Genomic DNA, 26,205 nt, shown 5'->3' on the forward strand with positions numbered 1-26,205 from the left:
TTGAAGAAAATGGTTTATGTTATTAAAAGGTGACACATTTTTGACACCGTAACAAGTTGGATGCATAACACATTGAACGCTTAAATTACAAATGTTAAGCATGTCAACAAGTTGACACAACCCATTTAAAGACACGAAAAACAACACAGTCTTACACTTGTATAAATATATCTTCTTTTCATAACTCTAAAATTCTAAGAATCGTTCAATTTCTCTTATCCTCAACTTTTATTTGTCATTTATCCTAGCTACTGAAGATGCAAAGATACCATATTTGTAGTTTGGTTGACGCAAGTTTAACCTTGTCAATTTTCCTATATAGTTTGGTTGTTTGTTTTTGTTTCGCTTCACCTTGTTAGTTATTTCTCCTTTTCTATTTGTTCGGGTTTCTTGCTACTGGTAAGTTTGCCGTTTTTTTGGTTTTAATAATATTGGTCTTTAATTATTCTTTTTATATGGTTTATGACAAGCCACTCAAGAGTACATTTAAGTTTTCTGATTCTGTTTATATAATACTGTGTATGTGAGGGTTGGCCCTAAAGAATTGGGCCAAATAGCTCTTACTTTAGGTCCTTAAACTTTAGCGCCATGATCTTTTTCTAAAATATATAGGAATAGGAGGCTACATTGTTGATCACATTGATAAACTTATTTAATCTAAACTAATTTAGTAGGTTATCTTATTCATGTTTAAGGTTTAAGTAAGGAAGTTTGGCGGTTAAAATACCTGCCGTTTAATTAAATTAATAAATAATCACGATTGACGATTATGAGCTTCGTAAAATTACTGAGAGTTAAAATTTAGTGCTACAAGTTAACAAATCAACCTCCAACTTAGTGTTTTTTAACGGCGACTCATACACTTATGACTCATCTACTTCCTATACTCCTTAACTACGCCAAAAGAATAATCTATCACATGCAAGAATTTGAACCATGGTCTTCATCCAAAAAAGACAAAAGTCTTTACCACTCATTCCAGACACGCAATAATGACACCTCCAATTTTGTAGAGCTCTAATTTAAATAAACATCTTTAAACAACTAATAAGTATGTAGCTGGTAAACTATACAAAGTTTTTCAGAAAAAACTGTATTTACAAGAAAAAAATATATAAATAACATACATACAACTTAATTAAACAAATATTAAGTCAAACATAAATGCTTAATAAACAACTCTAATTATAGTTATTATCAAGGTTTTGTCATTAGTGAGAGAAGATGTCGTTATCCAATTCCAGCTTTTTTTTGTACCCATGACAGTCTGGAATAATTTGTCAAGAAAAATATAAAAAGGCCAAGACAAAATTACATCATATCGCTAGTGTAACCCCATCTCTAGATGCTTAAATTTTAAGAATAGTTTCTCATTTAGCTAAATTATAATATGATGTTTTTTTATGACTTATACTGTTATTTATATATGTATGTGTATTAGTTGATTTCATCATAACTATTTTTAATTTGTGATTTTATATTGTTAATATGAATAATAGTTATTACACATTTATAAATAATATGCATGTTTAACCTTGCTAGCTTAGTCAAACTCATTATGTGAAGTTAGGTTTTGATCTCGTTTATAAAATAAACTCTAATTTGGACTTGATATCGAGCTTAAGCAGGATATCAATTAGGCTCGACTCGTTTTGAGCTTTGAGTAAGCTAATATTAAGTATTTTTTAAGCAGCTCAATTGATTTACACACTATAATTATGCCAACCTTAGTTGTTATTAACAACAAATTTAAGATTCAAATTTTATTTTTATTTTTATTTTTTCCGCATAAATAAGTACATTATTTTAAATGAAAATACAATACTAATAAAATTCCAAGTTAAATAACGCGTACATTTTTATTTTATTTTTACCGCGGTATATATAAAAGTGATAAACATATACTAAGCAAAAAATAGCAAATACATGTCTACATTCCACAACCTTGGGGACGGGTTTCACAATGTAATACAACATAAAAAGTTAAAACTAGAATCTGCATTAATATTTAATAGATTATTATTCTATAATCTAGTAAAAACGACATATATTAACTTTTGTGTTGTCCCAGATTGTTGATTGGCTAATATAAACAGTGTTTGTGATTTTGTTAATCCCTCTCCCGTTCACCCAAACAACATGGAGGTAGGAGAGGACTTTCCTCGTCTTCCACCCGGTTTCTGGTTTCACCCTTCTGACGAAGAGCTCATCATGCATTACTTGTTTAAGAAAATTAAACTACTTTCGCTTCCTGCCTCGATCATTGCTGAAATCGAGCTATACAAATATGACCCATGGGATCTTCCTAGTAAGATTTTCGTGTTTCCTATTATTATTGTTGGGTACGTTAAAGATTGATACATTTTGTGTGTACTTGGCAGGTGTAGGGGTATGGTATTAAACCCGGTTTACAATCCAAAATTTATTATATTTGGTTTGTTTTATTATATGGGCTAATACATTTGTTATTGGGCTGAGGAGGTTTGTGGAGGTAGCCCTAATTGGGCTAGGCCCATTAGGGTATCATGATGGTGGCCATGAGACTCTATATAAGGAGGTCTTCACCTCCTTATCAATTGGTCATGCTCAGTAGGTGCCACCACCAGTTTTTGTGTCTGTGAACAAGAGATCTTCAAGATCATCTTAGCGGTCACCTCCACACCCCCAAAACGCCACTGCAGATCGCGAGCAGCCGGAGGAGAGGATCAGCAGACCAGGATGCGGTTCATTCATCTCGAAATCCGTGGAAGCTCCGTCATGGGTCAGGTCAGATTCCATTTCGTGCTTCGACATTTTAGCGCCATCCGTGGGACGGCAATGAACCACACTGGCCTCTCTTCTCGGCCCTCCGATCCGTTCATCAAAATCTCAGGAAGAACCACCAAGCTTTTGGGGGAAACCCTTAGATCTATGTTTTCAGATCTGGAAAATACTTCCAGATCTGGAAGATGCAGGAGGAAACCACCAAGCTTTTGGGGGAAATCCTTAGATCTGTGTTTTCAGATCTGGAAAATACTTCCAGATCTGGAAGAAACAGGAAGAAAACAACGAGCTTTTGGGGAAAACCCTCAGATCTGGGTTTTCAGATCTGGGTTCGTCCGAGCAGCAGCCACACCTCATATTCATAGGTTTATAAACCCTATCAGATCTGTTGGTTTTACATAAAACCTACCTGATGTGGATATTCAAAACCTTTGGGTCGCGCGCGCGCCCAGGCAATTACTCTGCGCCTCAGCGGGTCGCGCGCGCGCAACCAATTACTCTGCGCCTCAGCGGGTCGCGCGCGCGCGCCCGGGCGATTACTCTGCGCCACAGCGCGTCGCGCGCGCGCCCAGGCAATTACTCTGCGCCTCAGCGGGTCGCGCGCGCGCGCCCAGACATGAAGGCAGAGCATGCTCAAGCAGCAAGCATGCTCAAGCAGCAAGCATGCTCAAGCATCAAGCATGCTCAAGCAGCCAGCATGCTCAAGCATCAAGCATGCTCAAGCAATAAGCATGCTCAAGCATCAAGCATGCTCAAGCAATAAGCATGCTCAAGCAGCAAGCATGCTCAAGCAGCAAGCATGCTCAAGCATCAAGTACGCTCACGCATATCACATGCTCACGCGTAACGCATGCTCACACATCACAGATGCTCACGCATTCAAAATCTTTAGATTACGCGTCCCACCGCGTATCAACTTCGGGTTCCGCATGCGCGCTCCCGGCGATCACTTCGCCACAGCAGTTTTGCATTCGCGCCACCGCATACAAGTTTTCGCATACATGTTTCGCACTTCCTTTTACTAATTTGAGCAATATGACAACATTATATTGACATCAAATTAAAAAGAAAGCGAAGTAAAACATACATGCGTGAGCTCCAAGCTCAAACGCGTTGACGAGTCTTAACTCTAAAACGTCAGGGCCTTAGCCCAAAAATATGAGCTTTAGCTCAAACTTAAAGGTTGGGAATCCTCATAATATCCCGTATGGCTACGCGCCAAACTTAAGGGTTGGGGACCCTCATAATATCCCATACGGCTCCGCGCCATAGGCTGGGAATCCTCACAATTTCCCATACGGCTCCGCGCCATACTTAAAGGTTGGGAATCCTCAATTTCCCATACGGCTCCCCGCCATACTTGAAGGTTGGGAATCCTCATAAACCCGTCGGCCACGCGCCAGCTTTTATTATCATTACTTTCATTGCCCGTAAGACGCCCCGCGCGCAGGTTTCCATTATTATTACAGCCCGTAAGACGCCCCGCGCGCAGGTTTACATTATTATTACAGCCCGTAAGACGCTTCGCGCGCAGGCTACTATTATTATTAACAGCCCATAAGACGCCCCGCGCGCAGGTTTCCATTATTATTACAGCCCGTAAGACGCCCCGCGCGCAGGTTTACATTATTATTACAGCCCGTAAGACGCTTCGCGCGCAGGCTACTATTATTATTAACAGCCCGTAAGACGCCCCGCGCGCAGGTTTCCATTATTATTACAGCCCGTAAGACGCCCCGCGCGCAGGTTTACATTATTATTACAGCCGTAAGACGCTTCGCGCGCAGGCTACTGTTATTATTACAGCTTGTAAGTCGCCTCACGCGCCAGCTCAGTTATTATTACAGCTCGCAAGTCGCCTCACGCGCCAGCTCAGTTATTACTCTTAGCTCGTAAGACGCCTCTCGCGCGCAGGCTTTATTATTTTCAGCTCGTAAGACGCCTCTCGCGCGCAGGCTTTATTATTTTCAGCTCGTAAGACGCCTCTCGCGCGCAGGCTTTATTATTTTCAGCTCGTAAGACGCCTCTCGCGCGCAGGCTTTATTATTTTCAGCTCGTAAGACGCCTCTCGCGCGCAGGCTTTATTATTTTCAGCTCGTAAGACGCCTCTCGCGCGCAGGCTTTATTATTTTCAGCTCGTAAGACGCCTCTCGTGCGCAGGCTTTATTATTCTCATCTCGTAAGACGCCACTCGCGCGCAGGCTTCATTGCTCAGCTTGTAAGACGCCTCTCGCGCGCATGCTTTATTACCCAGCTTGTAAGGCGCCTCTCGCGCGCAGGCTTTATTTCTCAGCTCGTAAGACGCCTCTCGCGCGCAAGCTTTATTATCCTTATAACTCGACACCACCATTATCTTAAGGATCACAACGCGTCACCATCATGGAGAAAATCTCCCAGACTCAAGACAATAAAGATAAGGCCGAATAAAAGGGAAAAAACCGCCCTAACACCTTATAAAGTCCAACGCTCCATCTAAGCGCTTGCGCGCCCAGGAGCAACGCTGGACTTGGGGGGGCTTGCAGGGGTATGGTATTAAACCCGGTTTACAATCCTAAATTTATTATATTTGGTTTGTTTTATTATATGGGCTAATACATTTGTTATTGGGCTGAGGAGGTTTGTGGAGGTAGCCCTAATTGGGCTAGGCCCATTAGGGTATCATGATGGTGGCCATGAGACTCTATATAAGGAGGTCTTCACCTCCTTATCAATTGGTCATGCTCAGTAGGTGCCACCACCAGTTTTTGTGTCTGTTAACAAGAGATCTTCAAGATCATCTTAGCGGTCACCTCCACACCCCCAAAACGCCACTGCAGATCGCGAGCAGCCGGAGGAGAGGATCAGCAGACCAGGATGCGGTTCATTCATCTCGAAATCCGTGGAAGCTCCGTCATGGGTCAGGTCAGATTCCATTTCGTGCTTCGACAGCAGGAAAGGCGTTGTTTGGTAAGGATGAGTGGTTTTTCTTTACACCGAGAGACAGGAAATACCCGAAGGGGTCTAGGCCCAAAAGGTCGGCGGGTTCGGGCTTTTGGAAAGCTATGGGAAAAGATACGTCGATTTTTGCTTCTTCAGGGTCCAAAAAGATAGGGGTGAAAAAAGCTTTGGCCTTCTTTGCTGGGAACCCGACCAAGAGTGTAAAGACTGACTGGATTATGATTGAGTACCGACTACCCGACCCATCTGGCACATCCAAACAAAACGGATCAATGAGAGTAATCAAATTCTTTCCATGAGATAAAATTTTATATTTTACACATGGCACAGGGTGAGAAGAAAAACAATCAACTCTTAACTAAATAAATGAATTAATTAAAAAACAAATTAGTCGCTTATGATTTGTTAGATAACTGGTATTTAGGGATTCGTTATGTTTATGTGTATAAATAGCCGAATTAGCATAACCAAACCAACGTTATACCAACCAATATACTTTTATTTTGTTACATGTTGTCATTTATCATCCTAAACTAAAAGAATTGCTTATATTTTGTTCGGCATGATAAACTAAATTTACTAGTTGAAATTACTTGATATATCAACCATGTCAAAAGCTGATAGTTCACTGAATTAACCCAACCATTTTTCCCCATAGCCGAATTAACCAAGTGATTTTTTATCGAGACCAATAGACTATATATACAAAAAACAAAATATCGGTTATAGATTTGGTTATAACCTATAATCAAAACAAGCCATGCTCACACTTGTTACACACGATTGTAGTAATGTTGATTCTTTGATTATATGTTTAGTGCTTTATATTTTACTTACAGTTGGATGACTGGGTGTTGTGTCGGATCCGCAAAAAAGGCAACAACTCAAAGAACATCTCACAAGTAGATGAAAACCCAAAAAACAAGTTGATGGATGGTCAATTTACAACAATATCACAGGAGTTCCCTTCATCCTACATGACTACAAGGGGCAATTCGGACATAATGTCATGGTTCAAAGAATTTCAACTAATTGGCTCGATTCTTGCGGGTCATGATCTTTCATCAATGCTGGAAACATGTTCTCCCAAACTACTTCAGGATGACAACAATTGTCGAGTTTATGAAAACAGAGATGTCACTTTTGGATGTTTTGATGGAGCTCATCAAGGGTGGATCAATTAAGCAAGCGTGATCGGGTTTGGTGTGTAAACTCTGGTGTTGTGAATAATGATGTTTATAATAAGTGGAAAGTATAAGTTATGTTATGATGTAAAAATGCTTGATGTAAACATGTTATATTTGCAAATAAAACTTGTGTGTTAATATGGCGTGTAGTGTGGTCTTTGCATCATTCTTCCAGATCTTGATAGCCCGTTCCAGTTAAGATTTCGGTACCGGGTCCTTCGAAAAATATTTTGAATATTTCTCTTAACTTGGCGAAGTCGAGTATTAGTTTGAGCAGTTCCATTAAACGGATTGTTGATAGAGGTGTTCAACGGTTCGGTTAACGATTTATTTAATTTGTTCGGTTATGAGATTTTTGTACCCATAATCGAAAACCGAACATAACCGAATTCAAAAAGGGCGTAATCGAACCAAATTCAATTCGGTTCGGTTTCTGTTAAAATCAAACAACCGTACAAATAGAATCATCCAAACAACAATTTGGTCTGAATTTAATTTATGTTTGTGTTCCGGATCCGAAAAGACGTAGAAATCCATTATAAACAAACACAACATAATGCTAAAACAAAAAGTTAAAGACCATAAAACATCTAAACCGTTAAAATATAAAAGATTTGATGTTTTTTGTCCAAATCAAATAAGGACATGTGCATTGGGCTACATGGTATAAATGGGCTTAAAAAAGAAAGGCCGTATACAAAATAATTAATATAGCTCAATTAATTCGGTTAACTGAATTAATTGAACTAATCGCTTAAGAAACAAACAGATCCACAAAATAAATCAAACTAATCGCTTAAAAAATAAACAGATCCGTAAAGCGAACCATCAAACGAATTCCGAATTCGGATTTCTTGATTACGGATATTATTTAGTTTTAACAACCTAACACTCCTAAATGCGGGTAATGATACTTTCTTTTGTCTTGACTGTTGGTTGGAGGTTAGTTGGTGAGCTCTCGGTTTCCTGTTTTATTTGGCCTCGAGTTGACTAAATTGTCTCTGGTGGTGGATCGACTATGTATGTTCTGAGTTGGCCAAGGGTGTCCCAGTTTCAGGTCTAGACCTTGAAGAGTTAAGAAGTCAGCTCGTTTTGTGCCAATCTGTGATCTTAGGTCACAATAAGGATCAATAAGATTGGTCGCTAGACATAGTGGTGCAAACGAACCGAGCTACTCAAGATCGGCTCGTGAAAAAACTCGATCGAGCCTAAAAGTAAGCTCATTTAGTAAACGAGCCTGAGCTTCACTTATATAGTTCGAGCCGGCTCACAAGCCTAAACGAGCCTGTCATTTGTATAATTTTTATAATATATACGTATATATATTTACATGTATATATATATATGTATACAATAACTAATATATTAACAAAATAACTAAACAATATGTATTAAATTTTAATTGAAAAAAATATAAAAATTAATTAATAAATACCAAAAGAGCCAAGCCGGAGCTCGAGCTAGAAAAATATAGATTGAAACGAGCCGAGCTCTAGGCTCGTGTGCACCCCTAACCTACACAGTTAGGGGAATTTCTCAGTTAAATGGTATCTTAGCTTGGCGGGCGGATAGGTACCGGGTTAATTGTCGTACTTATAAAGTTTTAAATTTTTAATAAGTTTTAATCAAGTCAAAATCTAGTGAATATCTAAAAACACAACGATTAATTCACTGAAATTAAATTAAGGATTTTATATTATACCAATCAGATAAACACAAACGATAACAAATTTACAGAGCAGCACGAGTAAGTTAGACCTAGGGTTTCCGATCGGATCATAATTCATACAACAAGCAAACAAACACAACACATCCGTACAGATTCAACCTTCATTCAACGGATGATTGGCGGTAGAGCTTACCGAACACATGCAGAGCAGTAACAAAGCCGATGAAGCAGACGCTCATAACCAGAACAACAGTCGGACTGATCTTAAGGCCTGGAGCATCGTCGGTGTAGAACCTCAGCATGTTGCCGCCGCTATTACCGCCGGATCCACCGCTGAAATTGGAGGATGATCCGGTACTGGTGAGGCGACGGCGGCGTAAGCCGGCGGTGGCGGCGGGGGAGCCGCGGGGTACGGCGCCGGGCGGGCCGGGTCGGGAGTTGGAAGCGGAGGAGGTGGTTTGAGATTGAGATGAACCTCTAGCCATTGATGATGATGCAGAAGATGATTGTAGAGTAGGTAGAAATGAAGAAGAAAGAGAGTAGGTGAGTTTGAAACCCTAGGTAACTATTTTTGGTTTTTTTTCTAGAAGTTGATTAGATTTATTAATTTAATTTAAATATTAATTTATTTATATCAAAATCTTATCATCATTATCATCATCATCATCATCATCATCATCATCATCATCATCTTTACATACGTGTAAGGTATCGCTACTAAAACAACGTACCATCGTTATTGATTCAATATCAACTTTTTTAATTTTGGTATTGGTAAGCTCAGTGTTGCAGAAATCGCTAATCGGTAGTCAAGCAGTGGCGTGAGAACTATCGATTAATTGGAATTAGTCGAAATTAATCGGATTGGACTTTAATGTATATTTTTTCAATTTTATACATACACACACATTTTTATCTGTAATTTTCAGCTTTATACATACACAAACATATTGTGACCGGAAATTGGTTGGAATCTCGCTAGAAACCGCTAGTTTTTGCTACAATCTCGTCGAAAATAGTTGATTTGGGTCGGAATCTCGCCGGAAACCACTGATTTTGGACGGAATATCGTCGAAAACCGTCGATTTTGGTCGGATTTGACCGTTGGCCGATTAATTGGCCGACTGGCCCAAATTAATCAGTGAAAGGGGAACTAGCGATTAATCGGGGATTTTATCGCTGCCTAGTCGGAATTTTTGCAACACTGGGTACGGTACTAGTATTTTATTAGAATTTTTTCTCTGGGTACTGTACTGACAAATTCAGTATTAGTACTCATTTTTCTTAAAATCCGGTCAGTACCGATTTCATCCCTAGTATAAACCAGTCACTATGAAAAACCGCCTCGAATTAGGTTTCAAACTTAAGATGTCAAGTATCAGCCATCACCGAATCAAGTTGAAATTTTATGCATGATTGTTACTTGTTAGTGATCTTTGGTAAAGGGTTATTAGTTATGCTATGCTGATGAGCGATGACATGCAAACTTTGGTATACACAAAGTGATCAAAGCACGATCTTATGGCACAAAAAGACACTTTTAAACAATTCATTCTGATTCTATGAATCATTAAATCTGGAATTGGGTTGGTTTGCTTGACAAAAAACAGTAGATGGTCTTCATCCCGTTTGACCCATATTTTTAGCTATGCTTTTCACCTCTCCCACTTAACCAGCCTGTTATTAGACAACCTTGATTGACCCGTTGATACATAAACGAGGATTAATATCTAAAGTTCTCCTATACGTATCCATTTGGCGTGCATTTCTGTTTTTGTCCAAACTACATTGTGACTTCAAACACACAAATATAGTAATATAAGTATATAAACCATGCCAACAGCCTCTATGTTGAAATTTGATTATGATTCATCAAACATTTTTAGCCAGATTTACTTTATAATATATTATATTAGGTGAAATTAAAAGAGACATGGTGATACACTGATACTGATAAGTGATTAATTCCGAAAGGAAGGCCCGAGAACAATTAACAGATCAGGCCCAAATCAAATGCGTGTACGAGTTGACGGCCCACCTTACATTAATAACTAAAAGTTTGTCTGCCTATTAATTTGTTTTTTTATTTTTACACCTATGAATCTATGGACATGACTCATGACAGCTTGCCTATCCCAATTACTTCCTCCGTTCCATTTTAAATGTCTATTTTTTCATTTTTGGTTGTCCCAATTTAAATGTCATTTCTATACATATAAATTCAATTTTTAATTGTGTCCTTACTATTAAATGTTATTTTTTAGTCAAATAAGAAAAATAGTTTTTAGTCATAATAACTTAAAGGACATTATTGTCATTTTACAGCTCATAAAATAAAATGATCAAATATTTTTTAATTTGTGTGTTTTGGGTCCCATGACATTTAAAATGGGACGTAAGGAGTATTATGTTTTTTTTTTCTTTTGTTATCTTTTAATAAACTGTATATTTTAAGCAATAATTTGTTTGATAAAGGCTTTCTATTTAGAATGTTTCAGACTTGCGGGCATGATTTTAATAAAATTATTTTGAAAAACTAGATAATAACATTTAAAAAAATAATAATAAAAAGAGTTATAAAATTCAAAAACCAAAGATACAATCGACCAGAATTGATTATTGTATGAGAAACAAAAGGTAAATTAACTAAAAATATAGATTAAAAAAAGGGAAAAGGTTAATGTTGTGAAGATGCCCCAATTGCAAGCTTGCAATGATGGCGATACGATTTGCCTCCTAGGTAGGTCTCCCACTTTGTTGTAGCCAACAATTTACACTAAAATATTTAAATGCTTAAAATTATTAGTTTTTTAATTTTGTTTTTTTAACTTGTTAAAATAGATGGGCTGTGATGTTTCTTAGTTTACTTTGTCATTTTTCTTGCGTCGATATGTGTTAAAATTAGCAAGGTAAAAAAATAAATTCATGTCTGGTAACTTTTTAAAATTAGTGATTGTTTAATATTGTTAAATTCGGGAAGGACCAAACTTGGTTGAAACTTTAATACAAAGCGGATCCAAAAGTTAGAAGACTTCTACCCATACCAACTAGACATGGACGTACAAGACATGAAAAATACCCATCTCAAATGAGCATAAGCTTCTCCCCACCTATGCTACATTCCTATGACGTTTGAAGTCAATATATTATTGATTTGTTTCTTTTCATATGTAAAACATGTGAATCGTCAATTTGGATAACTCATGTGTACATATTTAGTAAGTCTGTTTTGTTTTTAGGCATTTACTTTCAGTTTTTTCATTTTTAGCATTTTTTTAATGACTAAATGTTAAACTCTGTAGAGATTGTGTAGGAAAAGTGGTTCATTTTGAGTTAAAATAATAATAAAAATATAATAACGATACTCTCGTTAATCGCGGGAAATTCACTTAGTACAATACCGTTTACAAAAGTACATAAAAAGAATATAAAATGCAAATTTATATACCAAAATGATTCAATCCATATCTTACTAGGAGTGCTTCCATAAGCTTTCTTCTAGTATCCATGTCATGAGTCTTCATCACTTGAGTCTTCAACAAATGTTTTTTCAAAACAACAATTCGTTTATTGAAATTGGGTAACGGATTTGGTTGAGGGTCGTGTTAGACACGGGGCCCTTAAAACAGATTCTGTGCCTACTCTCAAGCGCGTCTGTTTCCCAGGGTACAACAACCGGAACAGTATGTGTACTGCCGGAGATGGCCACGAACCCGAGGAAGTCACCGGCTATATTGGTGTTTATCAAGATGTAGGAAAATTTGTTGAAGTTGTTTGACATAAATATAGAGAGTGCTCATCTCTAAATTTTGTCATGAGTGTATGTAAGTGACTCCAAAATAATTTTTTAAGTGTTTTACAACATGAACCAACAAGTTCATTATATACTTACACAAAATGAAAAATACTCAACCAAAATTAATATGTCATAAATAATAAAATTAATTTTGTTATAAACAAGATAATTAATCTTGTAATAAACTTGAAATTAATTATTGTAATTAATATGGTTAAATACTTTTAATTAGATTTAAGTGGTGAATCAAAACCATCATATTTATTCATGACATGAGTTGAAACAAACTATTTGACTAGGTCCAAACAACTGTTCGCAACAGTCTGTTATGCAGGCGCGACACTCATGCGCTCCTACGTGGGACACGATGTTAAAGATAAATCCAATTTTCTCTTCTTTGGTTATTCCAACCATACAACTTCGAGCATTGATATTCATTCATCTAAGCTCCGTTTTAGACACTCAAATCAATATTTATACAACACATATATAAATATATTATTCATGTCCAAAGTTAGTGAAAAACTCATTTTCACTAATAAGTTTTTCCAACAAATTGAACCCTTAACCTCCTATTTTACAATGTTTTGTTTTTCGTTTAACATGCTATATTTAAACTCACTTATAAAAATGGTCTAGTGTGACGTTTATACTGAACTTGATGTTTATATCCTTCTTTAAAATTATTTGTTGTTTATTTGCTTTTACTTTGGGTCAACCTTTACAAGTCTATAATTATTTAATGCTTCTAAATGATTATATATTATAAGCTACTAAAGTAAAAGTTTAATAAATGAAGTAAAACTGTTTATGGGCTGTTTGGTAGGCCTCTAAACGGTTAAATTTTAAGACGCGGTGAATGATTCATATGTTACCTCTTAATCAGTCAAACCTTTTATTGATTTATAACACATTGCCAAACAAGTCTTAGTTTGTAACTTTGCGAATACGTTAAGCTGATCTTAAAAGTTTGGCGTGTTCAAATTGACAATTTTCATTAGCATAGTTTAATAATTTTAATCCGTCTGATCATTTATAAATTATTAAATTATATATCAAATAAAAATATAAAAGTACAAATCTTCTTATGGTGTTGTTAATGATAAAAAAGAAAAGCTATTTATGTTTCTTCAAAAGTTAAAATGATTGCATTAGACAACACAAGTGTTTTTCACTTTTTTGATTTTTTTGAATAAATGGAAGACTCGCATTTTCTTGACCATTAGTAAAGCAAATGATTAAAATTTGATTCTAATGTTTTGTAATGTCTCAAGTGCAAAGTAACAATATTTTAAGTTTTTAACCAATGACTTTAGATATTATAAACTATATGAACCGTAAAGTTTTATTTTCTTGGGACGAGTGGTTAAAAAACCCTCTCTTGTTGATGTAAGTTGTTTATTTTGTTTTCGGCATCTTGCCGATTTATTTGTTTTTATATAATCTCTGTCGTTCAAAAAAAATGGCGTCTTGAAAGAACTTATACGAGGTCTCGACTCTTGAAGAGTCATGCCAATAACCGATACAAGTCAGATTTCGAGAAACTTTAATCAAATAAAATATTTACACAAATAATAGTTATAGAAAAGCAAAACAAAGATTAAACGATACATGCTTATAGATCAAGAGGTGTTTCCTCTCATATTTTCCAATATCATGGTTTTTGAAAACAGCCACCACCAAATTTAGTAAACCGAACCCTAGATGAATTGAGCTACATTGTATTTAGAGTTTGTGAATTTGATATGCTATATTGAAATTCGATGTTATACATGGAATTCTATCATGGCAGTACAACTAGTTATCTTGTAGTAAATTTGTTTGAATAGAAACAACCAACTCTTTAGCATATAAAAACATGAAATATAATTTGTGTGGGTCAATGAACCTAGAAAATATTATTATTGTGTTTTTCCTACTTTATCTTGTTGGATTATTCCTTGACCTTTACAACTAATCATCTTTATTCTATATCTTCTTTTATATCTTGCTAAAATGTAAACAAGACAATAAGTGTGAAATGTGTGAAATGCTAAGTAACAATACTGATTTTGTTCGGTTAGATGTACTAATCATGTATGTACCGCATAGTTTAAGTTGCGGCATAAAAACGTCTTATAAAGACCATGCACGAAACCTAATTGATCTTGTGAAGGGTCGATAAGTATTAATCTCATATATCAAAATTTTAGAATTGTTATATATAAGTCAATAAAAACTTATGATATTTAACATTTACTATTTTGAAAAATGTAAATTGTTGGAAAAACTATTGATTAAAGTTGACGGATTATTCTTGAAAAAAAAAGCATAGCGTTAGGCCATGGAAAGTGAAATGATATTATGATGTTTTGGGCATGAATGAAAGAAAAAGGCAAATAGAAAAAGTGATGCTAATCATTTAATTAACCCAAAAGGTTATGTTAAGAGGAAGAAGGCGTATGTAGGTACCTTCAATCGGGTATGGTATCCCCATGTGTGTAAACCGTTGTCTTCATTTAGGGGTAGTCAGAGATAGAAGGATTCAGGTACTATAACCCGAAAAAAGAGGAGAGAGAGAGTTACAGGTATTTGAGAGAATTGATTATTTAAGTAATTTTGAGGTATTAGATAGTGTAAATGACATGATTGTGTATGATTAATGTATTTTGTTCAATCCAATGTTAAAAAATAATGATAATAACTAAAGTCAGCCTGCTATTTTAACATTTTCCGTTATTGGGACCATGTGACAAGAAATGGATTCATATACCCCTATGCGCATATATGTGAGATTGTACGACTACATAAACAATTTTATAAAGCAAAGCCAAAATGTTGAAGTACATTCCTTTCAAAAGGAAATGTATACAAAATTACAAAGTAATCACAATTTTTAACATATTATTATTTTTAAAACATGTTATATTGAATTATAAATCATTTATGGTGTAATTAGGTTTTGAAGCTCAAACCCCTTCCAATACTCGCAACTAGTGATACTAAGGAACAATGACTACTAACTAACTAGTCTTCGGCCAATAGATCAGTAACCGTGAGACAGCTAATTCGATAAGTTGTCAATTGTCATACTACGAAAACATCGTGAAAATGATTTAAATATTTTGTTAAGAGTCGCAACGTTTAATTGTTTAATTTCACATGTGATTTAATAACTGTTTTATTGACTATTAGATAATTAAAATATATTTTAATAACAATATATTAAAATATTCTATATTTTGCAACGATAATAAAAAACAACATCACATTACAGAAATTAACTTTATTTGGTAAATGGTAACCACCAACATCCACTTTAATCAATTGTTGAGTACGAGCATGTCATGCATGTAATAAGAGCAGATTATTAATTGAGGAAATAATAATAAAATACAAAAAAATATTTAGTACATTCATTTTATTTTATGTATTACCGTACATATTTGGGATGTGTCATATGATTCGTTGTTAAAAATAAAGTACATGCTTGAAAATTGATAAAAATGCAGAAAAGGTAAGTAGATACAGGTTAATATTTTATAATTAATGAAACGAATGCACTAAAATAAAAATAAAATAAAAACTTGTGATACCGTATAGAGATAGAAGCTTCCGTAAATATGATGGGTTGAACACTAAAAACGAATACATAAAATTATCTTAGATAAAATTTGGAGAAGAAAACCAAACAAACTATAAAATGAATAAGTTAAATAGTAGAAAGAAATCAAAATTATGGAGTAACTTTATAAAACGTAATCAAGTTTTTTTCTTGATTAGGTGATTTAAGTTTAGTTAATGGTCTAATTAGACTAATCCTAACGGTATTTATTTATTTGTTTATTTATTTATTTATTTATTACCTTTTAATCAGGTTTACGTACCGACAAGAAATTGTAATTTTTTTTTAAAAAAATTGTTATATCATGCCAAGTAAAATATAAGAATTTATTATACTAGACCACTGAAATGGAACAAGAAACTTTTGTTTTTAATAACTTTAGTGGCATGAACAACAAATTCTAGCTAAAAAAACATTTATAAAACATATAAGGTTTCTAAAAAATAATTGTTTATTTAATTTTATAATGCATATGCTATTTGGGGTTAGGTTAATATACAAAATGAGATAAAAATATAAAAGACGGAAAAGAGTTTATGAATTAAAAAAAACCCTAAAAATTCAATAAAAATATTAATTAAAAAACATAACTTAAAATATAAATTAAAAACAGAAAGTAAAAAACTTTTCTTAACTTCTTCTATTAAAAAAAAGAAAATTAAATTCAATCTTTTAAGGCCCAAAAGTATAAATAGAGTTAAAAATAAACTAAAATGTTTCGCCCGACGTCTTTGTTCAGAAACACACACACATGCACAAGGGCGTCATTGTGTTGTGTCGTCTTTTTTTCCTCGACATTGTGTCTTTTTTCCTTAATATTGTGTTATATTTTGTCCAACATTGTGTTATATTTTGCGATATAAAGACACAATAAATCGCAAAATATAATATAATTTTGAGTAATATAATAAAATAATAAACAAAAAAACACAATAATCTTTTTTTAATGAGGACAATAAGGGAAACATTTTAATTTTTTTATTTATACTTTTTTTGTTTTTTACATAATTATTGAGTTATGATTTTGTATTATTCTTTTTTAGTTTTTTTAAAGAGTTTTTAGACCACAAATCCTTCTAATTTTCGTCTATTTAAAAAATTAAAATAATTAATCCCATGCTACTTTATATGGTAACATGCAATGAAAGTTTTTCACATCATTATGAATCAAAAAACTTTCAGTTTAAAAAACTTAACTTTCATAAAAATGAATCATAGACCCAAAATTATTAATAAAGTACATTTTGTGAGCTCTTAAATTGAAGCAGGTTTATACTTTATGCTCACATAAACTCTCACCTAAAAACAGTAAGCACTGCAAATAAGTAGAAGTAAAGATATTTTAATATATTCTCGTACGTAATATTCGTTTTCATACATCTTATTACACAAAAAATACTCTGATTCGTCCCACATATTCGAAGAACCATCACACTAAAAGAAAAAAAAACATGAATAAGCTACAATTATATACAAAATCTATTTGAAAGATCTTTCATATGAAAAAAGGATAATAAAAGAAAGTTAAATTAAGGCTGGCAATTGGGTACCTGTTAAAGACACGATAAGACCTGTTAATCAAAAAAGTGCGGTATGTGATTTTTTTATTTTCTTAAATAATTGAAATTAGTAGGCTAGACTCCCTCATTATCCCTTATTGGTACACAAAACTTAAAACTTTCTTATAGTCATGACATATAAAGTAGTTAAAAGAGTCGTATTCACGTTTGATATTTGTTTTACGCGCGTCGCCTCTTACCTGTTAAACCTGTTAAGACACGAATTGTCAGCCCTAAGTTAAATTATTGAGTAAAGTGTCATTTTCGTCCTTATGGTTTGGCAAATAATGCGAATTTAGTTCAAAAAATTTATTTTTTGCATATGTACCCTCCACGTTTCCCAGTTTTTGCCAATTACATCCAAATCACTAACTCCGTTAAATTTAATTGTTAAGTTAGGGCTAGACATGTCTTTTCACTAATTCTTTATTATAATACTTATTTTAGTTAACTGCGGTTTTCGTCCATGTGGGTTGTCCAAATCTGCGGTTTTAGTCCAATAGTTTCAAGTTTGCAATTTTCGTACTTGTAGTTTTATTTCACTTGCAATCAAACCCGAATTTATTAACCTCGTTAGTTTTGGTCGCTAACCCATTTGCGTGTCCCTCACATGACGACCAGTTTTGTCGTTTCTCTCCATAAATAAACTTCAGTCCTAATTCGCAAGACCCCTCACGTGAGGGGCTAGGGTGTATTTGGGGAAAAAAGAAAAAAAACAAAGAACAAAACTGTCCCTCACGTGAAGGGAACACCGATGGGTTTAACGACCAGACTTAACGATATTAGGGAATTCGGGTTTAATTGCAAGTGAAATGAAACCATATGGAAGAAAATTGTAATTGTAAATTTGAAACTACTGGACTAAAACTGCAGATTTGGACAAACTAGAGGGACGAAAGCCGCAGTTCACTAAAATAAGTATTATAACAAAGAAATGGTGAAAAGACATGTCTACACCTGACTTAACGATTAAATTTAATGGGGTTAGTAATTTGGATGTAATTGACAATAACTGGGAAACGTGGAGGGTCCATATGAAAAAAATAAACTTTTTAGACTAAATTTGCATTATTTGTCAAACCACAAAAACGAAAATGACACTTTAATCTAAATTATTACTCAAATGTCTATTAACATTATTGTACGGTTGTCAAACTTGTCCCCCTGTTCATAACTAACACTAATAATCTTTCATCCTAAAAAAGTTAGAAGACAGACACTTGACACATTTGGCCTTTTTCCCTTTGGTTTCTGTGCTTGCTGCCTATGCATTTGCATTGGTCCATGTCTTCAACCCCACACACTCTCCCTAAATAGTTGCTAATGGGCTGACAATCATTTCTTGATATATTTTGCTTCATCTTCATCTCCATCTTGTTGGGTGCCATAAAAAACATGTCTTTTCTTACTTATTTCACTTCACTCATCCCCTTCAAGATTCTTGATTTTCATGCCTAATATTATTCAAGAACCACTTTTTTTTTTTAACAAATTGAATTTGGGTTTGTAATGGAAATTGATTTGAACCATGTTGCAAGTGGGATTGAGGCTGGGGATGAATATTCATCCTTAATGTCATCAAATCTTGATTCTGAATCATCAATTTACAAGCAACTTTGGCATGCTTGTGCTGGTCCTCTTACCACTCTCCCAAATATAAATAATGTGGTGGTTTATTTCCCACAAGGTCATTTGGAGCAAATGTGTTCTCAGTTATCTCTTCACTTGTCACATATCGAAATTCCAAATTTGGGCTTGAAACCTCAAATATTCTGCAAAGTTGTTGATGTTAAATTACTAGTAAGTTTTGAATTTTGAGTGATTCTTCAATTTAAATTTTGGCTTTTTGATGTTTGACACAATTCTTAAAACACAGGCCAACAAAAACAATGATGAAATCTATACAAAACTCACTCTTCTCCCCTTGATAGAGGTATAAAGTAGTCATTTTTATTAGTTTTATGGTAAAAATGAAGTAAAGCTTTGAACTTTTTCTTGGTGATGAGGATGTGTAGATGACTGGTAAGAATTTGCAAGAAGGTGAAGAAGAAAATGGTGACGTGGCGGTCACAAAATCAACCCCTCAAATGTTTTGCAAAACACTAACTGCTTCTGATACATCCACTCATGGTGGATTTTCAGTGCCTAGGAGAGCTGCTGAAGATTGTTTCCCACCTCTGGTTTGAATTTTTGTTTTTTTTATTAAAGTGTTTTTAATATTTAACTTGAATTCTTATTAAAGTTTCAGTTTTTAGTAACTACATTATATTATTACTTCAATTTAAGGATTATAAGCAGCAAAGGCCCAATCAAGAGCTAGTTGCTAAGGACCTTCATGGAGTAGAATGGAAATTTAGACACATTTATAGAGGTGATTTTGATTAAAAGATATTAATTTTACCATAGTTATTTTATACAAGAACAAGAATATCATTTACATCATGAAATTTTTGAAATCATATATGCATGGCATACTAACTATTTATATATAAATGTAGTAACTTTGACAAAAATATTTTTGGTCATCCCAACCCAACAGCCTGTCTTGTAACAGGAAATGACCTGTTTTGACTTGAACCCGTGTCATGACTCGTTACCGGACCCGGACTTCCTACTCGTTTTCTAACTCTGGTTAAAAATATGTATCATAATTTGGGAATTTGGTGGCGTTTTTTCAGGTCAACCAAGGCGCCATTTGCTTACTACTGGATGGAGTACATTTGTAAACCAGAAGAATCTAGTTTCTGGCGACGCAGTTCTTTTTCTAAGGTATAAGTTATAACTATACCATTCAATAAGAATTATATGCATCTTTTTGGGTTAACTAAGATAACTTTAGACTCTTAAAAAATAATATTTGTGTGCATATGTGTATATATAAAATATACGTATAAATTGAATTTTAATAATCAAAACTATGACCAGCTGACTGATAATAATCCATATTGGTAGACGACACATATTGATAGGACTATCATTAGTCAAAATGCTAGTATGAAGTATTATCGGTAAATGGGTCATAGTTACGGTTATTAAAAATCATTTTGCCTATATATATAAGTGCAAATTTGTGGAGACAATACGCTTTTTGTCGGTATTTCATTGAAATTCTGATAAGCGAAAGATGATACTAATACTATAAAAAATAGCCAAAATGTAATATGTTGGTAATGTGTATGGATACAAGAACTTGAGGATTATTCTTTTGGTCTGAAACAGGGAACAATAAAAATGTTTGAAACACTTAGGCATATTCCAAGGGGATGGTGCTTGTAACACTTTCATTTGTTGCAGCAATAAAGAGAGTAGAAAATGGAGAAAGAATCATTTCTTTTAGACTTCAAACTTTTACTTTTACTTTTTCTGGGGTTTAAGATGCTAACAAAAAAAGACATGTATACACATGATTAAACAATATGCTTACCTTCAATATCGTTGCTACGATCATACGTGTTACATTTATATAGGAAGAATAATACGGGTCAACGGGTCATGCTCCATATCTTGTTTGAGTTAGTCGTTATTTCTACCCTATGTGTGTGTGTGTGTGTGTTTGATTGTTCACTTTAAGGAGGAAGAGAATAAGGCAAAGGGAATCCTCAATGATCTTCTCTTTTCATATTTAAGAAAGATCTAAAAGTTTTGTGCTTGGTAATGTGGGAGAGAATAAAAATGACAAATGACATTTTTTTCTTTATTTTAAAGGGTTGATGGACGTCCAATATCTCTACATTTAACAGTTATGTACTTAAACTTGGTTCTGTATTGAATGTGCGTCGCTCATAAAGATATAGTTAGAAGAGTTTGATGAGGTTTCTTATATAAACAAGACACTAATAATGACTTTAACTCAATCATTTAGAAGCCAAGATTAAATCATTATCCATTTTAAAGCATGGACTAGTAGCAACATGAACAAAAATGTTAACTTAAAAGGTCTACAATGGTGTTTGGTTTTTATTATTCTTTTATGGTTATTTTAGAGGCAAAGATGGTGAGCTAAGGTTGGGAACTCGAAGAGCTATTCGACCAAGAAATTTTCTTCCCGAAACAGTTATGCCCGACTCAAATTTCTTCATGGACATGTTTGCCCCTGTAGCTAATGCAATATCTATCAACACTACTTTTGATGTTTTCTACAGTCCTAGGTAAAATCTAAGGTCATTAAGGTGGTGTTTGGATGTGCATTATTAAACTGATTATTAGATTACTTTGGGGCCAGATAATAATGATTTTGGATTATTACTGTCATACCAATTGCAACCAAACCAGTTCATAAGTAAAAAAGGTGATTATTGGAAGATTTAAGTTCGCTTTTAGACCTTGTGGTTTGACCATTTTAACGCCTTCTTTCCAAAATGGGAATTTCTGTCATATCTGCGATTGTCGCTCAATTGTTTAACTATTTTTGTCATGACACTAACTCTGTTAGATATTTTAGGTTAGTTTTCCAGATATGACCAAAACAGCCTTTTTATTAAAAAAATAATAAACAAATTAAAAAATTTGTTAACATAAATACAACACTTAAACAACAAATAAGGTTTTTTTTTTGTAATCTATTAATACTTATGAAACACTCAAACAACTAATTATGTGAAAGATTACAACTGATTATCTGATTCTTGTGATTTGGTATATCACACAATCAGTTTTATAAATGCATATCTAACATCAACCTTTTGTTCATTTGTTAATCCAAACTTATAATGATGCAGGTCTAACCGAGCCGATTTTGTTGTTCCTTACGCGAAATATATGAACTGCATCAGCAATATGATCACAATTGGCACAAGGTTCAAGATGAGATTCAGTATGGATGAATCTCCTGAAAGAAGGTATCTTTGAGATAGCAATGATGACCAATTTATTTCTTGACGTGTCTGTTTATAATTTTCCCTTAACGGGTCAAACGCGTAAAATATATGTATCACTAAAAGCAGCTAAAAAGGAAACATGCCAAATGAATAGAAAATCACCTGAACTTTATAGTTCATATTTACTAACTTCAAGTTTCCATTGCATAAAGCCTCATAAGTTATATTAAAAGGTTAGATTATAAATGAAATAATGCAGTTTGTATAACGATATTTAACATAACAAGTATGTAGAAAAGATTTGTAGTTGCTGCAAAAGAAGAGTTTCCAATGCATAAAGCCGCCTCAAATTATTTTATTAAAGAGTTAGATTATTAATCAAATAATGCAAGTTGTATAACGATATCTGCGACATACTAAGTATGTAGAAAAGATGTATAATTTATTGAAAAGAAGTGTTTTGGGTCAATCCAACCCGATCTTGCAACAAAAAGTCCCTACTTTTGACTTTTGACAGGAACTCATGTTGAGCGATACCCAACGTGTTCAACCCGCCTATTTTTGCCACCTGTAGTAACTTTTGATACAAAGATACCACCTTTATGTTTGCTGGCGCTTAAATGAAAATCTTGATCATTTTCTTGCAGGTTTAGAGGTGTTGTGATTGGTGTTAGTGACATGGATCCTTATAAATGGCCTAAATCGAAATGGAGATGTTTAACGGTACTTCGCGTTTAACTTCATAAAAAGAAACTAGTTTCTATACATCTGTTTGTTTGTTTGTTTTTTAATGTTTTTGGTCCATTTAACAGGTGAGGTGGGATGAAGATGTTGGAAACAATAATCAAGAACGAATATCTCCGTGGGAGATTGATCTTTCGGGTGCTTCAATGCCGCTTTTAAGCATTCAGTCATCTTTAAGATTCAAGAAACTGAAGGAAAATCTTCACTCAACTCCATCTGAACACCCTGCTGCTGCTGGTATGTCATTTTCTTGACTATATAACACTAAAAAGATCTTGACCCGTTTACTTATAAATGAATCATATTGGGGATGTTTCGGGTCAACATGACCAGTTTTGACTAGGGTGTTAATCGTGTTGGGTTGACAGGTTCAACCTAAACACAACCATATATTTATTCGTGTCAAAAACATTCGCCCTAATATGCACATACTATAAATCGTGTAATCCAAACATGACCCTTTTAACTCATTTGTCTAAACGTGTCAAAAGGATTGGCGGGTGATAACCAAGTTTTAAGCGTGTTAATCGAGTCGGTGGGTTGTAAAACATGGGTTAAAACGGGTTAGGGGGTTAACCTGTTTAACTGAGCATGCCAACCAAAAACCTGATTATTTTTATGTCAGAAATTTCCACCCCTAGTTTTAGACTTCGAATCTTGTAAGTTAATTTTTTCCTATTTTAGTAATATTTTTATTAGTACTAAGTGGTCAATGATATTAATTCTTATAATTGTTTTTTTTAACTAAAAAAAAAGGATCCAGTTACAACAGAGATATTTAATTACTGTATTATTATTATTATTATTATTATTATTTCTATTTTTTTTGCAGCATGGGGTGGATGTTTAGACTTTGAGGAGTCAACAAGATCCTCAAAGATCTTGCAAGGTCAAGAAAATACTGTTGGTAAGATGTATAACCCGTTAACCTTCAGAGTACAACCCTCAATGCACGCGGGTTTTTCTCCAAATCCTGTATTATTAACCTCGGGAAAAAGTACAAACGTTGTCACCAATATTAACCCGACCATTTTGGGATCAAACAACACTAGATTCCCAACGGTCTTGCAAGGTCAAGAAATTTGCTCGTTGAAATCTCTAACCGAGCCTTGGGGCCCACCAAGAACCAGTGGTGGGCCCAACCAAACGGGTTTTTATCCACTTGGGTTCCCAATGAGTCGGGCTCCTGTCATGCCCACAATTGGGTTCCCAATTAGTCGGCCCATCTTTGGAAATGGGCTTACAAGAGATCATAATATTGTTAATGGGCTAAAGCTACAACTTCAAGCTCCCGTTGACCTTGGGAAGATAAGTGTTGACCCGACTCCGATCATTGAAGGTGATTCGGGAAGTGAGAAAAATGATGGTGGTGGTGGTGGTGGTGGTGGTTCTGATAGCAATGGCATTAGTTGTAAATTATTTGGTTTTCAGTTGAATGGAGCTTTACCATTAATGGAAGATGATCAAAATTTAAGTAAAAGAAGTTGCATTGAGGTAAAATTTGTTACTTGTAATGTACAAGTTACTAATTAGAGGTGTCAAATGGTCGGGTCGGGTCGAGTCGGGTCGGGCTTGTTAGATAAATGGTCAAAACTGATTAGGTTAGAATTTTCACTTTTGCGTCTTATATACGTTATAAATAATTAGTTTTCTAAAAAGTTGTATACGCTTAAGCTAAAAAAATTCTAATATATTTAATTTTAATTGTATAAGCTTAAGCTAAAAAGTTATTGGATGATGAAAATACCATTGAATTCTTTTAAATATAAAAGTATATTTATGATGTCTCAATACGCAATAAGTTAAAACTGATCTATTTCAAAAAATTCTAAAGACATTTTTATCATCTGACATGTTTTTATCAGATTTAGTATAAATGAAACCAGATTTCATACTTAGACAAGTGTGACATGGCCTTTGCATGCATCATCCTTAAATTTTGATCCATTATCACGTTGGGTATGTTTCTCGTTTAGTTAGTCTCTTAAAGTTTATTAATGGAAAATGAGTCAAAATTGTATTTCTAGACGAAATACGACCTTTTTGTCACATAGAAAGCTTTGGTTACAATTTTTCTTTCTTTTTTTCTTCCATATGAAGGTTCACAAACAAGGAAACAAAGTTGGAAGGGCCATTGATCTCTCAAAAATGTCAAGTTATCATGAGTTATTTAGTGAACTCGAATCTCTATTTCACATGGAAGGCGTGTTGACTAGTCAAGATGGTGTGTGGCAGTTGCTATATACCGATGAAGAAAACGACATGATGGTTGTCGGGGATGATCCATGGGAGTAAGTTAACATTGTACAATTGTTTCATGCACTATTTGAATGACTTAAGTTTAAATTCAGATCAACTTTTGAATTTTAATACGCAAGAAACAAGTTACTTTAAACTTTTATATATCTTGAAAAATAAAATCGGTTTAAAGACGATGTTAGGAATATAACAACGGTTGAAAAACAGACTTTTGTTGAATTCACACATAAGTTCTAAAACTTTATTTTTGAATGATTAAATGGTTGGAATTAAAAAAAAGTAACTAAAAAGTTATTTTAAAGTCTAATAACTTGATCATATGAGAAAAGAACCTTGTCATTATTTTCTTAATTCTTCAAAGTAAAGGTGTTTATTTAATTCATACTAAGTAAAATAAAATCAGTTGAAAACTTTTAATAGAAATTAATCCATGAATATATATTTTATGTAGTGAGTTTGCAAGGATGGCTTCAAAGATTCACATATGCACCATAGAAGAAGTGGAGAAACTAATGAGTGGTGGTGTGATTAGTGATGACACCAGTTGCTTGGAGGAAGCACCAGCCATGGTGGATACCGCTAAGTCATCACTGATAGGCACGACGGAATAATTCTCCGGTATGGTGGTGCTAGGGGTTTATAGTGTATGTTTGTGCAAGTGTTTTGTGCTAACAAGACCATGGAAGTTTTAACTTGTGTAGTAAAGAAATTTGAGTGTGACAAGCATGTAAGAATTATATGTAGTAAAAAGTTTAGGTTTATTACATAAAAATGTAACAAATTTCATTTAGCAATCTTTTGTTTTAGATTTAACTAACATCTTACAACTTAGTTAAAACTATCATAACATCACCCTTTACTTATTATTGA

General features: G+C 34.1%; 3 protein-coding genes across 3 annotated transcripts; 2 read left to right on the top strand and 1 right to left on the bottom strand.

The window, feature by feature from the left end:
- Positions 1-1,961: 1,961 nt before the first annotated feature.
- Positions 1,962-7,312, top strand: LOC143533499 (NAC transcription factor 29-like). The gene is made up of 3 exons (XM_077028262.1): positions 1,962-2,381; positions 5,695-5,978; positions 6,540-7,312. The coding sequence occupies exons 1-3, from the start codon at positions 2,288-2,290 to the stop codon at positions 6,882-6,884; spliced, it is 723 nt and encodes a 240-aa protein (XP_076884377.1). The 5' UTR covers positions 1,962-2,287; the 3' UTR covers positions 6,885-7,312.
- Positions 7,313-8,504: 1,192 nt separating this feature from the next.
- LOC143533500 (protein transport protein SBH1-like) lies at positions 8,505-9,090 on the bottom strand. Its single transcript, XM_077028263.1, has one exon. The coding sequence runs from the start codon at positions 9,039-9,041 to the stop codon at positions 8,718-8,720; it is 324 nt and encodes a 107-aa protein (XP_076884378.1). The 5' UTR covers positions 9,042-9,090; the 3' UTR covers positions 8,505-8,717.
- Positions 9,091-18,999: 9,909 nt separating this feature from the next.
- On the top strand, positions 19,000-26,064 carry LOC143533522 (auxin response factor 4-like). Its single transcript, XM_077028282.1, has 12 exons — positions 19,000-19,315; positions 19,392-19,448; positions 19,531-19,695; positions 19,802-19,886; positions 20,194-20,284; positions 21,499-21,663; positions 22,234-22,353; positions 22,980-23,055; positions 23,145-23,313; positions 23,909-24,570; positions 25,177-25,367; positions 25,787-26,064. Exons 1-12 carry the CDS (start codon positions 19,025-19,027, stop codon positions 25,944-25,946), a joined length of 2,232 nt encoding a protein of 743 aa, XP_076884397.1. The 5' UTR covers positions 19,000-19,024; the 3' UTR covers positions 25,947-26,064.
- Positions 26,065-26,205: the final 141 nt, after the last annotated feature.

Source organism: Bidens hawaiensis, unplaced genomic scaffold (genome assembly GCF_021521415.1).
Source record: "Bidens hawaiensis isolate Kalapana, Puna unplaced genomic scaffold, B.hawaiensis_p1.1 tig00009774_1, whole genome shotgun sequence".
NCBI classification, from domain to species: Eukaryota; Viridiplantae; Streptophyta; class Magnoliopsida; order Asterales; family Asteraceae; genus Bidens; species Bidens hawaiensis.